We start from the raw sequence: 15052 nt of genomic DNA on the forward strand, positions 1-15052 counted from the left end.
AAAGCAGGAAGGTGACGTATTTGCGCTACGTGTCAGGAAGTTCTGTAGTCAAACATGGCGGCGCAGCAGAGTGATGTTGATGAGCTCTTCGATGTGAAAAATGCCTATTATATTGGCAGTTATCAACAATGTATTAACGAGGCTCAGAAGGTGAAGGTGAGTATCTAACAAGGCATCAGTTAAATGATTTAAAATAAACTGTTTCCTCCATTTTACCCGTTCAGCGTAACTGTAGTCAATGGCGTTTATGAGCAACAATGCTAAACATGTTAGCGAACATTTCTCTATGAAATACTAAACTTCTTCTCTTTTTCTATGAAGCCGTCAGCCCCAGAGAAGGAGGTTGAGAGGGACATGTTTTTGTACAGAGCATACATTGCCCAGGTAAACCTTTGTTACGTGGCATTTTCCTTAAAAGAAATGTTATGTGTCACACTGAGCTCTTGTCATTAGCTGATAGCCACTTCATATTCATTGCTGTCACAGCTGTTTGGCAGTTTAAAACCCCGATCATCCTCACATGTGTTTTGTGCTGTTGCAGAGGAAGTATGCTGTTGTCCTGGATGACATCAAGGGCAACTCTCCACCTGAGTTGCAGGCTGTCAAGATGTTTGCTGAATATCTATCCAGTGAAAGCAAAAGGTAAGAGCTTGTATTTGACTAGCAGAGGTATCAAATTAGACTGAGCACCAAGTATAACAGTCAGATGTACAGTCACACATGAATGCACAGTTTCTTAAGCGCCTTCATAACAGAGACTTTTGGTGTAAGGGTCTTTAGTATCTACTGGAATCTACAATACTGATGAAAACCATGTCTTTGATGATTTGACACATCACTGCAGTAGTTTTTCCTTCCCAGATTTTGCTGCTGTTAGCATACTGCCCACCTTGGTAGAATAATACAGCCAGCTCTGAATGCTGGTAGTGGATGAGCGTAAAAAGATGCTGTTTGAGGTCATTAAAAACACTTAAGCTGTTCTGTCAACTTTGGTTGGTATCTTCCTCAGTTTACAAAAGGTGTTGGTTTGTCTTTAAATGTCAAACTATCTCCACGTCACAGATTTTTTATTTTTTGGTGAAGGGAAGGCAGCTTGTTGCAAGCGTATGTGGGTTACTGCTATATACTTTAGTGTGTTAAACAAATAATATAATATACTTTATCTTCTAAATAATCAAGGCTTTACAAGTCTAAATGCAGTGCTGAGTGGAGTCTTCATTGTCTGATCAATCTCCCCACTGCTGTTTGTTTTTTTGCAGGGATGCCATTGTTGCTGATCTAGACAAGAAGATGGCCAAGAGCGTGGATGCTGCCAACACCACCTTCCTCCTCATGGCTGCCTCCATTTACTACCATGAGACGAACACTGATGCTGCTCTCAGAACTCTGCACCAAGGAGAAAGCCTGGAGTGGTAAGAAAGGATCAAGGTTTTACTTTTTAAAACAGTCTTAGACAGATTTTGTTCATGTACCAAAGTGATTCACAGTAAATGTATCAACAAAGAAAAGAAAATATATTACTTTATGCAGACTACTTTAACTGTTGGTACGGTAAAGACAATGGTATTTGTTTCATCCTTGTTCTTTGCATTGGAGTGTCATCAACCATCCAAGTAATGTGTAGATGAATACAAGAATTACTAAGAAAAAATCAACTTAGACGGTATCGTCATCTCAACTAGACGCATTCTGACAAAACAGGTTGACATATCCAGAAGGTCTTATATGGAAATATCACATTACACACGGCTCCCGCTTCGCAGGTTAATCATGACATCATGGCAAATCATGTTTGCATGATAACTGAAAGAGTTTGGATGTTTCTCAAAAAGATAACTTGCTTTTTGACTCAATGTTCTGTCAAATCTACCCAAAAATGAACAAGGCTGATGTATTAATGTATATGAAAGATAGATTAACTAAATTGCATCCTGAAGTTATTATACTCTAAAATGTTTTGTTTGGCAGTTTGTTACGTGTAACAGAAACATAAAAAAAACAAAAAAAAACAACACACAGTAGATGGTTGTTTTGCATCTGAGGCTTCCACAACTTGTTTTGTAAATTAAAGTTTAGCTCCATGAGACTCTCTGATGGGTCACTAGGTTTATAAAATTGCTTTAATTTTAACTACAACAGCCTGAAGCTGACCAAACTGACCTGAACCTTTGATTATTTTCCAGCATGGCCATGACCATTCAGGTGTTGCTGAGTCTGGATCGTGTTGACCTGGCAAGGTATGGCAAAACACACAAACTGTGGATGATTTGCATTAAATTCTCAGGTTAGATTTGTTGTTTGAACGCTCATGGAAAACATCTAGGTGCTTTTTGAATGTGCTGAGAGAAAAAAATGAGACTTTGCATACAGAAAAATATTGTTCCTGTGTTCCTCTTGTAACGATGACATTACATCTTCTCATTGACAGGAAAGAGCTGAAGAAGATGCAGGAGCAGGATGAGGATGCTACTCTAACCCAGCTGGCCACAGCCTGGGTTAATATTGCTGTGGTGAGGAGGAGACCAGCATTTTGTTACATTTATTTAACATCATCAAGATACACATATTCGATTTATAAGTAAATGCTCTATCATGAATAATTTGTAAACCCTCTGTGCATAATGGAGAGAAGGGCATGTGTCTGCATATATACCAAGCAAATTAAATTCCCAGTCATTACATTATCAGCATCCAGGTTGTATTGTGATTGACTGAAGCTGCAGTCAGGTTTGAAATGATAAGCAGGTGGGGTAGTATGTAGTAGTGCAGTGTTGAATTAACATAACCAAAGTATGGCAGCTCTCAGAAGAACTCTATTCCCTTTAAATTGCTCATACTGCACACTGTAGTTCCACCAGCTCACGAGAAGCACTGGGTACCTCTGACACCGTTTTATAAGAGTATTTTCACCCACATTTCATTGCATCCTGCTTGTTGTTCCAGGGCGGAGAGAAGCTGCAGGATGCCTACTACATTTTCCAGGAGATGTCGGACAAGTACTCATCGACACTGCTGCTCCTCAACGGGCAGGCGGCCTGTTACATGGCTCAGAACAAGTGGGAGGAGGCTGAGGGAGTGCTACAGGAGGCACTCGACAAGGTTAGATGGCAACAGTTTGTTCTGTTTTTGTCCCTCTTGTTTTGTCTCTTCATCACACATGAACTGACATATTCAGCACACTTTGGTGTACACACATGCACAGTTTATTCAGCTAAAGCTCTCAGTGGCTTGTTTCTGAATCTGGTATCAGAGTCATATCCCTCATATTTAAATCCTTAATGAATGCTTGTTAAACAGGAGTTGTGCTGGAGGTGCTAATGCGTATTATGTAGCAACTATGTAATATGCATAGAGGGTTAAATCTAGTTAAAGGATGCATTCAGAATTATTTTAGAGGTGATGCTGCAGCACATTTTAAACAAGCTAATCTGAACTTCTGAACTCAGTTTGATGTCACAACTTGAAAATAAAACACAGATAAGAAGAAAGAACACACTTTTTTGGTGAATCAGGCTTGTGTAATACTAAATATGGTCTTTTAGATATGGTTTATCAGCAGAGCCTTCAGGACTAGCAGTGTGGTTGGCCAGTCAGTGTAGCAGAATAAATTAAGTATGCTATTGTTAAGTTAAGGTTCTTTATAAAAGCCTGTTTCATGTAAGGAATGTGTAACGCACTGAACACCGAAGAAATGTTACCGAATCCAAATCCATGTGTTATATAGACACACAGCAGCATATCAATTAGTCCCTAAACATTTTTAAAGGAATACTTCACCCCCAAAATGATCATTTGTGTATCAATTACTCACCCATGTTACGTTGAACTTGTAAAGGAATCTTTGTCTTTCCTACATGCCTCCAAAGTGACCAAAAAATCCAAATATTGAGAACATTCTTTATGAATTGAAGTCTTAGGGACCGTGTTTAACAACAGCAAACTATATCAAAACATCCATTTACAAACTCTCACATAACTGCCGCAGTGTAATCCAAGACTCATTTATCCAGTCGTATGCTCTGTACTTCCCAAACACATTCATTTACCTTGCTGTTGGATGACAGTGAACTGAACTACAAGTGAAACGTTTCTATTCTTTCTTCAAAGCCAGACTCCATTGACAAAAACAGTAATTTTACCTACTTGAACATGGGAACCGCTGGTCTACTGCTGCGTCTATTGGTAGTGTGTGTTATTGTGTGACTTTCGTGAACCACACTAACCCTTTAAAACACCAAAGTCGCACAATAACACATACAAACTACCGATATAGGCAGTGGTATACCAGCAGCCTCTGTGTCAAGGGAGGTAAAATTACTGTCTCTGTCAGTGGAGTCTGGCTTTAAAGAGAGCACAGATAAGTTCATTTGAAGTTCATTTCCCCATTGTCTGACAGCAAGGTAATATAATGTGTTCAGGAAGTACTGAGCATACAACTGGATAAATGAGACTTGGATTATACTGAATGAGCTGTGTGAGATTTTGTCAATGGATGTTTTGATAAGGTTTTGCTGTTGTTAAACGCAGCAGCCTATGACCCCAATTCATAAATTGAGGTCATCCACAAATTCAACATAACACAGGTTGAGTAATTGATACACATATGGTTATTTGGGGGACAAAATATTACTTAAATTTAGTAACAGACCTAAGCTTTAATGTCACAGGCCAAACGTTTCCTGTTCTGTGGATGCTTCCGTCAACATCAGGTCCAATTTGAACATTTTGAACTGCTTACATCTTAACAGCAGATGGCGCCATCAAACTCTCTTGTAGTCTACAGTTATCCATAGTGAGATAAGGTTTGACCTCTGCCTACTGCTTATCTACAGAATGCAATAAAATATCCACTTTACATCACTACTTTTTTTAAGTTTGTCTTTTTTCATCTTTTATACTTAATAAATATTAAATATGCACTGCTCCATCTCACCTTTGAGAATATGAGAGCTCTCAGTTGAAATGCACTTTGAATAGATGTGATAAGTGCTTGACATTTGGGGTCTGTTTTTGATTTTAACATTGTACAAGCTCAGTTACATTGACTGTTTAAACCTGAGATGGCTCTCTGTAAGGACTTAAAACTAAATCCCCTGCTTAGGTTGACTGAAATGAAGCTTTTCACAAATGTCCAGCTTCTCTGAGCTTCCTTTTTCCATTTTCTCTTCTCGTTTTACCAGTTAAATAATAACAAAGTGACGGTTATCCATTGATGTTTGATGGGCACTTAATAGACACAACATGCAGGAAGACTATTACTTGATTTTTACAAGTTTACATGTTCATATGTTCCAAAACCAGACAAATGTTTTTAATGGTGGAGTTGAATAAATAATAGGAAAAGACACATAAGTTAAAGTATTTTACACAAACACATGTACACATTTGGAGCAACACTCATAATTCTATTCATGGTGGATGTTACCATTGGGCTAAAACACTGCACAACAGCTGCCTGCACCGCCTTGTTATGTGTTGTACTTGTGAAAGAGGAAGTTAAAACCGTATCTTTAAGTTATTCATCCCAGTAAGTGATATGAAAATCAGCAAAAACAGCGTTCTTTCTCTTTCAGTCAACGTTTGTGATTCTATCGTTGTCCACTTTGCTCTGTGAGGAATGAGTCTCTCACTTTCTCACCATCTGTCTTTCTCTCTTCCCCCTTTTAGGACAGCAGCCACCCTGAGACGTTGATCAACCTCATAGTGCTGACTCAGCACCTGGGCAAAGCTCCCGAGGTGAGACTTTGGACTCAAAGCTGTTAACGAGGGCAACGCTTTAACTGCCGTCACTCTAGCTGTTTCCTTTAGACAAACTCATCCTCAGTCAGAGAGGACTTGAAAAATGTCCAATAACACTCCGCGCTCGGAGAGCAAAAGGCCATTCTCAGCAATTTAATGTGTTTGCTTTGATTAAACCAGGCAAAAGCATTCAACCAATCTATTTCTTGATTGCGTCTGTCCTCTATCATGGAAAGTGTCATCTAAGCATTTCCACTGGTTTAGTGCTGTGTGAGTTTTACACCCTGAACTCAGAGTTCATGAGATAAAGACTCAATTATCTCTCTTACGTTTGATGGACTTGATAATAATGGCAATAGAATGCTGACCATTGACTCAAAGGCGTCATTAAAGATATTCGAACTGTGATAACCACTGATTAGCACATCCCACTCAAGGTTAAATGGAATTATGTGGACCATTAGGTACGGTAATACAGAGTAACTTTTGAACTTTTCTTTTTGGCTAAATATAAGCCAACCAATGTTGAATGCGTCAGTCCTTGTCCTATATGCCTTCCTGACTAGGACAGATCTTCAAATATTAATTGTCTAAGGCCCTTTCTACACGTATACAGATATTTTTGAAAGTCCTCCATTTTAAAAAACAATTCTCTATAAGACCTTCGTTTCACAAAATATCTTTGTCCACACTATGATGCATAAACAACCACAAACGCTTGCCAACATTAGCTGTCTTTATTAGTCTCCTCTTGTTACAAAGGTAGTGAAGAGTACAGAATGTTACCTTTTTCAAAACACCTACTGGACATCTTGTCACTGTTGATGCCCGTTCAATGTAAGAATGAAGGAGCTCCACTCCTCAATGGCAACAATCCCAGTTTGTGAACTGTCCCTACATCTGCTGGTCTTATCGATTTTGATCCAAAACCATTGTTTCCAGCGGACTTTAAACCGCAGATGCTGAGGTGGATCAAAAAGAATTGGGTGCAGCAGATGCCTCTGGTCATCCATGATGTGGTGCAGCAATATAGAGTGTAGGTGTAAAGTAGTCTTCAGACCAAGCTGTGCTAACAAAATATCAGCAAACCGGTAATCCGCCATTGTTTTTGTTTCTAGCGTATGCTCATTACACAAAGCAACAATGGACATGTGCAGATTGAGGAGATTACGTCATCATTTCCCAAATGCTCCATTTTACACATCCACACAGATAAACAGTAGCCAGAGTTTTGAAGAATCGGCAGAATTTGAAGAATTTGAGTGTGGACAAGAGGCCAAAACATAGAGGAAAATATCTGTGTAATAAAACATCTGTATATGTGTAGACTGGCCTTTACTCAGCTGAATAGCATCTGTTTTCTGCCTCGTCTCACTCTCATTACTCAAATCAGGTCTTAAAATCTCACAAGTGCAAACCTATTTGAGCCCTTTCAAACACAACAGTACAAAGATCAACAATATTACAATATCTAAGTACCGTCTGACCTGCCTTTTTTCCTCTGTAATATTAAATATTCATGACTATATAGTGGCCTGACAGCTTACACAAACAAACCCACAACTGTCAGCGGAGTCAGAGTGAAATGTCACCTTTTTCCAAGCGAGCCTCACCCACTTCAAACTAGTGTGTGGACAACACAAATGCAGCCATCTCCGCCAAGTTGTAAAGTTTTGGCAGAAATTGTTTTCAGGCCCTGAAAACAGGTTTTGTCATTGACAAACCTCAGTAATATTTACCTTGTTTCACAATTTTAAAGTCCCCAACTTTAGAAAGAACAGGTTTTTGGGGCCTCTAAACATTTGCTCAAGAGGCTTTTCTTGGCTGTCTTTACTATCGTCACTTCCTAATCTTTGCATCATCTGTCTTCCCTCAGGTAACCAATCGGTACCTCTCTCAGCTCAAAGATGCACACCGAGCCCACCCATTCCTCAAAGACTACTTCGCCAAGGTAACTTGATTGTATATGTTAATTAATGCTTTCTATTCTAAAGGGATCCCTCTGACCTATGGCCAGGGCTATTTAAGTTCACATGATCCAATCACAGTTGTTGATGAGCCTTAGTAACCTTTACTCTGTTATAAATTAATCACCTGCCTGGGTTGTTTTGATTGTTGGGTAGTAGGTGTCCTTGTAGAAAAGTCACAAGAGCATTAAACTCTGAATCTATAACCTTTGGCACAGATGAGCGCAGATGTACATAAACATTATGTACGCAAACCATGTGATGCACAGCTGGTTCAGATGTTGTTCCTGGTGTTTAACTGTTTCTTCTGCTCTTTTTGTCCCCACAGGAGAATGAGATTGACAGACTAGCGATGCAGTACGCTCCCACCGCCACAGCATAAGACGTCTTCTTTTGCTGAGACACCAACAGTTTTCCTCTTTCTAACTTGCATACATGTATTTGTTTTGATATGTCAGAAAAAAATGTCACATTAAAACATCGGCTGTATTATTTAAACCGGACCAGAAGTCACCATGTCCCCTGGGTGCACATGAAACATGCCCATCCTTTATTAATTTGAGTTTCTCCAATAGAAATCAACAGTTTTAATGTAAGCATTCCTGTGCAATGATAATAAATGTTTAATACCTGTGTTGCAGTGTGGTTTTGTGTGAACAGTGAAAGTGTGTGAGAAGTGTTTCCTGGTGCTCTCTGTCACACTTAATATGATGTCAGTGTCTTGTGTGCAGCCTCGTCTGAAGCATTTGTCTGCACTGTCTCTTTAAGTCATCCTTTTTAATCCTCAAGCAGAGGGTTCAAAATGAAGACAGCGGCCCCTAATTACGTCACGCCCCCTTGGCTTTTTTCCCCCCCCTCTTTTCCTTATTTTAGCATAAACGTACGCTGGCCTCTTTACAACGTACCAGTTGATTCCCATTGAAAGCGAAGCGCGGCTTGTCCAAAAAAAAAAAGAAAAAAAAAAAAAAAGACGAAGCCCCGGACACGTTGACCAGCCCGGAGCGGCAGCAGCGGCGGCAGCAGCGGCGGCAGAAGCGGCAGCGGCGGAGAAGAAGAAGGAGGAGAGGAAGAAGCGACGGCAACCTCTCTTCATATAGGATAATATTCTTTTTATTCAACCTTTTATCTTCGCTGGAATAACTTACCTTCGTGTGCCGGTGTGTCGGGAGTCAGCTGCTCTAACTCATGAAGCGATACAGAGACGTTACATAAGGCGAATAACGGACCGAGATGAGACGTTACAGCGCAGCGGCACAGTAATCTCATGTGCTGCCTGCCTGGGCTTGGCGCTTGAAAGCAAGGGCGACACAAACGTCGGACCTCTCACGCTGAATTCATCCATGTATGTGAGCTCCATCACGTTTTGGGGTTAATTTATTCAAGTAGCTAGCTTAGCTCGGAAGCCGCAGCCAATGCTGGTCCATTCACTATTGTGTGCGTTTGATTTAACTTAGCTAGGCGGCTAACCTAAACCAGGACGCGCTGCTGCTGCCGCTGATGAGCCCGTGTGCGTAGCGGAATGATGATCAGAAGAAACCTCCAGCAGACAGGCGCTTATGGCTCACATTAATTGTCAAAACCATATGTGATAATTGGTTTGTGTGATTGTTAGATAGAGCCTCACAGCCGGCGTGGTTGTTGAAACCCGGTGGGCCCTGCTATCATTCATAAAACTGTCCTGGACGCGAAGAATGGGCCCGTGTCTTAATTTGGAAAACAAAGAATTAGGCTACTGAAGAGGGTAAGCTGGTTAGATAAGCTTGTTTTATCGTTTTTAGGTGAGCTAGCAAGCTGGTTCACGGATTAGACACACAGTCTGGACTGTACCGCTCCCTGCGCTCCCTCTGCCCCTCAATTGGAGTATTTTTTTCATCCTCTGGTTTCCACGTTTTTGTTCTCCCTGCTCCGCACCACGATGAGCAGCCACACCGGGGACAACGGGCCGGTGGAAGTGGAGCCCATGCCGGGATACTTGGACCTCATCACCAGAGCCACCACCGTCATGCTGGGCGCATGGAGAGACTGTACTTCTTGCGGTCTGGAGCTCTCCAAACGGACTCTCCTGGATAACGCGTACATTACCTGGACCGAAATCGCCCTGTTTTTCTTTTGCGCCTTTTTGTGGACGCAAGTCAGGCGGGGACTGACAGACAGTCTGTTTCAGGTGGGTGCCACACAATCCCAATGCACACTGATCACCCTCGAGCTCCCCAAGGGTAATTTGCTTACACCATTAATTAATGGACTTAGTAGCTTATTCCTCTAATTAGAGCCCCAGAAGTGTGGCCTCTGTGTGTGCCATCTCTGAGGAGTTGTGACTGGAGACACATGACTGAATGTGAGGCAGCAGGTGAGACATAGTATAACACGTTAACAAATATTAGATCCAGCTGTAGGTTTAAGATAAAGGGGCAAGGGACAGAGTGTGTGCTTGTTAGACAGTAAACACCCTTATCTATACTTGTGCTTGCAAACATTTGAGGTGAACAGGTGTAACAAATAGGTATGTAATCCAGAAGTTCTTTGAGGTCAATTCCCACACACACACATAGATATATATACAGGTATAGACATTTCATGTTAGTTACAAATGATGAATAATGACCTCAGCCAGAGAGTGGTATTTTCAGTCAGATATCTTGGTGACAGGGGATGAAACAAACACTACAAAACAGCATCTATTTTTGGTCTGTGCTCACTGAATTTAATCCAAACACACTTTTCCATTTTATCCATTTGTAGCAGTCAATAAAACCTTGAAGCTCTTAGATTTGTATTAGTGCTTTTAGGTACTTTTTGGAAAATGGCAGCAAGGTCATTAATAGTAATTATGTCAAACTGCAAGTGATGCAGACTTCCTAGCATCCACTTCCCTCCCCCTTCTGTCTCTTTCTCTGTCTTTCACACACACACACACACACACACACACACACACACACACACACACACACACACACACACACATACAAAGTACACTGAAATTAGGGGTATAGTATATGTGATTTATTTTATATCACAATATCAGAATCAGGAATGCCTGTTTTTGGCTGTTAACATTGATGCAAAAATTATATAAAAATCAAATTGTCAGTCGTGCTCATTGATTTGCAGCCTGTCCCACAACAGCCTCATACACCTAGAGATGCCACATAAAGAGATAGCTTCCCTCGGTTTAAATGGTGTGGCAAAATTACACATTTGACCTATTGCATCCACATTATATTAATGACTTTATTTCCAGAAATGAGACCAACAAGCAACATGAGTAGAAATGTGGGGTACTCTTAACATACCTGAGGATGTGCACTTACAAACCACAGTGTCTCTAAAAGCAGCATCACCACCGCCACGTTGTTTCTTACCACAGTTTGTCACTCAGATGCCAGATGCTCATGCTATGCTTTGACAGATTGGCCCTATGCCTGGGTCTTCCCTACACCCGTCCCAAGTCCCGAGCACCTCCGCCCTGTTGGTGATCCCAGGGAGGAGCCCTTCTCCACAGATAGCCAGGATGTGGCTCGTTACTCTGCCATGAGTGTGGGTGGGAGTGGAGAGCCTGCACATGGTAGATGCTACGACGACGATGCTACAGCGGTATACTGTAGCTCAGGGCCCCATGTGTGAAGCCAGATGTGGCTCGAGAATGCAAAGAATGAGGCCTGTTTTCCACTTTACATTATGTATGTGTGTCTCACAGTGTGTATGCATGTGACTCATGACCCCTATGGAACAATATGGGCTGCACCCCATATAAGGGCTGTGAAGGATGAGGTGAGATTTTTTATATCAGGCGAATTAAGAATCAGCCAGCGTTCCCTCGTTATTTAGTGCATGTATAATACCACCTTTACAGTGCTTACATTAGGGATGAAGAGGATGGGTTCAGTGTTAGGTCAGCCGTGTTGAGCTAATGCAATACGAATATTGCTGCTATACATCACAAAAGCTGAGGTGGGTTGTCAGGAGAGTGCAACTTTATTTGAGCACAGCTAATTGCATTGACTTGACCCATGCAGGATGTTTTCTCACTTGATAAACTGGCAGTCGAGCAAACCGCAATGCATTTAAAACCTTTACAGTGATGACTGAATTGCGGTTTTCACAGCAGGTACGGGCTGGTAATGTATTGTGTGTAATGCATGAAAAGTAATGTGTGCACAACATGAGCAGGATAAATGACAGACAGTCGTGAGTACACATAATTAGGTTCAGAGCTGAGGCCACGTTATGGACATTAAATGTTAGACGTCAGTGGACAAAGCACCGTGTCATCTCGTCTTGTCGCGACCTTTGTGGACTGTGATGATTTGATCTGACGTGTGAAGAATGAGTGTTAGTTCCTCTGACATACTTTGAAAGCACCATTTATGCACTTCAAAGAAATTATACAGACATCAATATAACTGTCGAGGATAGAGATGGACATTTGTCTGTCAAAATAAGCTTCAGTTGACATGCTTTTGTTCACAGGACCTATTTCTTGTAGAGCAATTAGGCAATTAATCGATTAGTCCAAAGATCGTTTCAGTCATTTTTCAAGCTGACACGCTAAATATTTGATAACACCAGATTCTCAAATGTGAGAATTTGCATCTTTTCTTCGTCTTTACAGCAAAGCGCTCGGATAAAACAGCCATTTTTAATGTTTTCTGATGTTTTATTGACCGAATGATAAATCCAAACCATTAGCACATTCATCCATAATGAAAATAAGTGTTTGTTGCAGCCCTAATTTCATGTCTCACATCGAGCTCTATTTGCAGAGGTTGCTGTTGAATTTCAGAGCACATCTGCCACTGATGGATGAAAATAATTAGTTTCCTGTTTTGTTACTTACAGTACTCCCAGTCATGGTTGAAGAATGAAGGTTGACCCACTTAAAAATCTTCACTTACTCTCTCTCTTCTGCATTTTCCACCGTACAGTCGAATCCCAATTATGAAGGCAGCGCAGTGACACTTGATTTTGTATGCTTATCTTGCTGCACTCAGTCAGTGGTACCAAATGACAGCAGCCAAACCTTGTTATAATGTGTAAGCCGTACACGTGTGAGACTAATGCCACCCACTCACTGTCAGAAACGGTATAATATTTTAGATATATTCAGTGTCCTCAAGCACACTGCTAGACACAAGAGTGCAGATAGATGCCTGCTTTTATGGTGACCTAACTTGGTTCATGAACAAGGCTAGCAAATAGGGTCAAGATGGATCAACTCCTGGCCTACACTGGAGTCTTTTTTTATGTGTCAACCTTTCTGTGTTTATGGTAACCAAACTAGGTTCCACATAGTACCATCACTTCACATGTCAGTGAGCATGCTGTGGTGAGGTAAGAGGAGTGTGTTGGGGGTGGGGATGGCCTCTGTGCACAGCGTTGTGTGGTTTTAGTGAGTGCTTTTCATCATGTTTTACTTTTGGTTTGATGCTTGAGTTAGAGCGGCACCTATTCAGGTTAAATTAAACACAACTTGTTGATAAGCCACTTGAGCCCCGCTGTTACATCAAAACACCGCGGTGCGTTATAATCTCCTGACTCATCCATTGTCACTACCGACACTGGCATTTTAAAATGTGTCCTTTAAGTTAAGCTGTTGAAAGGCTCACCATTTAGCTCAGGGAAATGGATGTTGAAATGTTGAAATGCTTCACCCGGCTCTTATGATCTGTCGTCAGGAGAAAAAGCACCTTGTAATCTTGTAAATGTCACGTGACACATGTGAAAGTAGCTGTGCTCCTTCCTCATTGTGTTTATAACTTCACTCTGCACACATTTGCCGAAGCGTGGTTCATGTTTGCTTGATTCAAATAGGTGATGTGGTTTATGAGTTGTGCATTGCATTTATAATATGCATGTGTGTGTTGGTTTAATGAGGATAGCAAAGAGAGGAGAAAGTTTTAAAGGAGCATACAAAGTGATGATGCTGGGTTGAAGAAGAGGTTATTAGAGGTGATAAACAGAAGGAAGAGACAGAGGAAGGAAAGAATGGAGAAGAGAAGCAGGTTGTGCAGCTGGGGCCTGGTCTGCTGACTCAGCATGCAGCAGCCAATCATTAACGCAATTTCACTCACACCCACACACATGGATATGCTGGTAAATAGGATATAAGCTGTCTCATACACGCACATGCAACATCCACACATGCCACATAACTTTACACATAACTTATATCCAGCGGCATCAGAGCATGTGTTTTGAGTGAGACAACACAGTCGCTGCTCACTCAGTGCAGACAAACAAGGCAGACAGTGGTCAAACTGTCCAAGCTGCAGCAGTTTATAACTGCTCACATAAATGCCTCCCATAGCTCCACGCACGCACGCACGCACGCACGCACGCACGCACGCACGCACGCACGCACACACTAAAGCAGTCACTCAAAGAGGAGAGCAGCAGTGTGTGCTTGCCAGCTCCAGTCTTGTTGCAGAGCTTATCTCCCTGCATAGAGCCGAGTAGCACCTCATCCCCTGCTGTTGTTCTAAATGTGAAAACAGCCTGAGGTTTGACAAGGTCCCCCGACCACAGATCCCAGATCACCTTCCACTGAGCCCCTGCTCATTGTTGTGCATTAGAGCCGCAGAGAGGAACCTGATACTGGATTTGTGGTGAATGGGAAGTGCTATCCATTCAGCCAAAAGTGCCCACTCAGGTGAATCTGGCTTGTAATTTTGACACTGATTGCAAGCAATCGTGCGGAAGTTTGGTTATTATTAGTCACATCCTCTCCTCTCCTCTCCTCTCCTCTCCTCTCCTCTCCTGACTCAGCTATCTATCATCACATAGCGTTTAAGCAAGCAGCACTTTCGCCATCACCTGTCACGTGATCTATTGCTGTGTGTGCTCCAGTGTGTCATACATCATAAATATAGAGCCCTTATGGGTTCACAAAACTGTCAGCCACTGTTTCTCACACAGGTTGTGCTTCAGTTACTCACAATGTGTCCCTGTGATATATGGAGCTACATAAGTCTAATTATATCCATCACGTTTGTGTTGTGTATTCACAGTATTTTTGTGTATGTTTAGAGTAAAACATACCTAATTTCGGGGCCCCAGTGTGTTTCTATTCTTGTGTGTTTGCAGAAAGTTGAATGTCTGATGGCTTTGTGCTCTCGCAGAGTCGGCTGCCTGCGGGATTGTTCCAACCTGTAATGCACTCAGCATCAAGCTGTCCAGTTCAAATTTCCTACTGACGTATTTGGTGACTTGCTTGTCAAGTTTAGCAGCTAGTCTCCATATACCTGGCTTTCTGAAGCCTTTGGACCAAGCAGCAACCTCCGAGGGTGAAAAATGAAGCCAATGTGAAAACTGCAGTTCCTCTAATGGCCACTTGAGGCTGGCTCTAG

At 41.7% G+C, this 15052-nt stretch overlaps 2 protein-coding genes across 2 annotated transcripts in view; both read left to right on the forward strand.

Annotated features, from left to right (window-relative positions):
* Positions 1 to 8340, forward strand: cope (COPI coat complex subunit epsilon). The gene is made up of 10 exons (XM_050055965.1): positions 1 to 156; positions 322 to 384; positions 542 to 642; positions 1260 to 1412; positions 2184 to 2237; positions 2429 to 2510; positions 2944 to 3099; positions 5668 to 5736; positions 7616 to 7690; positions 8035 to 8340. The coding sequence occupies exons 1-10, from the start codon at positions 55 to 57 to the stop codon at positions 8086 to 8088; spliced, it is 909 nt and encodes a 302-aa protein (XP_049911922.1). The 5' UTR covers positions 1 to 54; the 3' UTR covers positions 8089 to 8340.
* A 237-nt stretch (positions 8341 to 8577) lies between these two features.
* Positions 8578 to 15052, forward strand: part of cers1 (ceramide synthase 1) — a 41207-nt gene continuing 34732 nt past the window's right edge. The window contains exon 1 of the mRNA XM_050055963.1: positions 8578 to 9870. Within this exon, the coding sequence (XP_049911920.1) occupies positions 9622 to 9870 (249 nt within the window). The 5' untranslated portion in view covers positions 8578 to 9621. The remainder of the gene's footprint in view (positions 9871 to 15052) is intronic.

This window comes from Epinephelus moara, chromosome 10, assembly GCF_006386435.1.
Source record: "Epinephelus moara isolate mb chromosome 10, YSFRI_EMoa_1.0, whole genome shotgun sequence".
NCBI classification, from domain to species: Eukaryota; Metazoa; Chordata; class Actinopteri; order Perciformes; family Serranidae; genus Epinephelus; species Epinephelus moara.

Bases quoted from the DNA above. Each gene is read 5' to 3' on its own strand.
- cope (XM_050055965.1), top strand. From the start codon at position 55: ATGGCGGCGCAGCAGAGTGATGTTGATGAGCTCTTCGATGTGAAAAAT. The intron at 3,100-5,667 runs GTTAGATGGCAA...TCCCCCTTTTAG, and splicing joins TACAGGAGGCACTCGACAAG to GACAGCAGCCACCCTGAGAC. The intron at 5,737-7,615 runs GTGAGACTTTGG...GTCTTCCCTCAG, and splicing joins ACCTGGGCAAAGCTCCCGAG to GTAACCAATCGGTACCTCTC.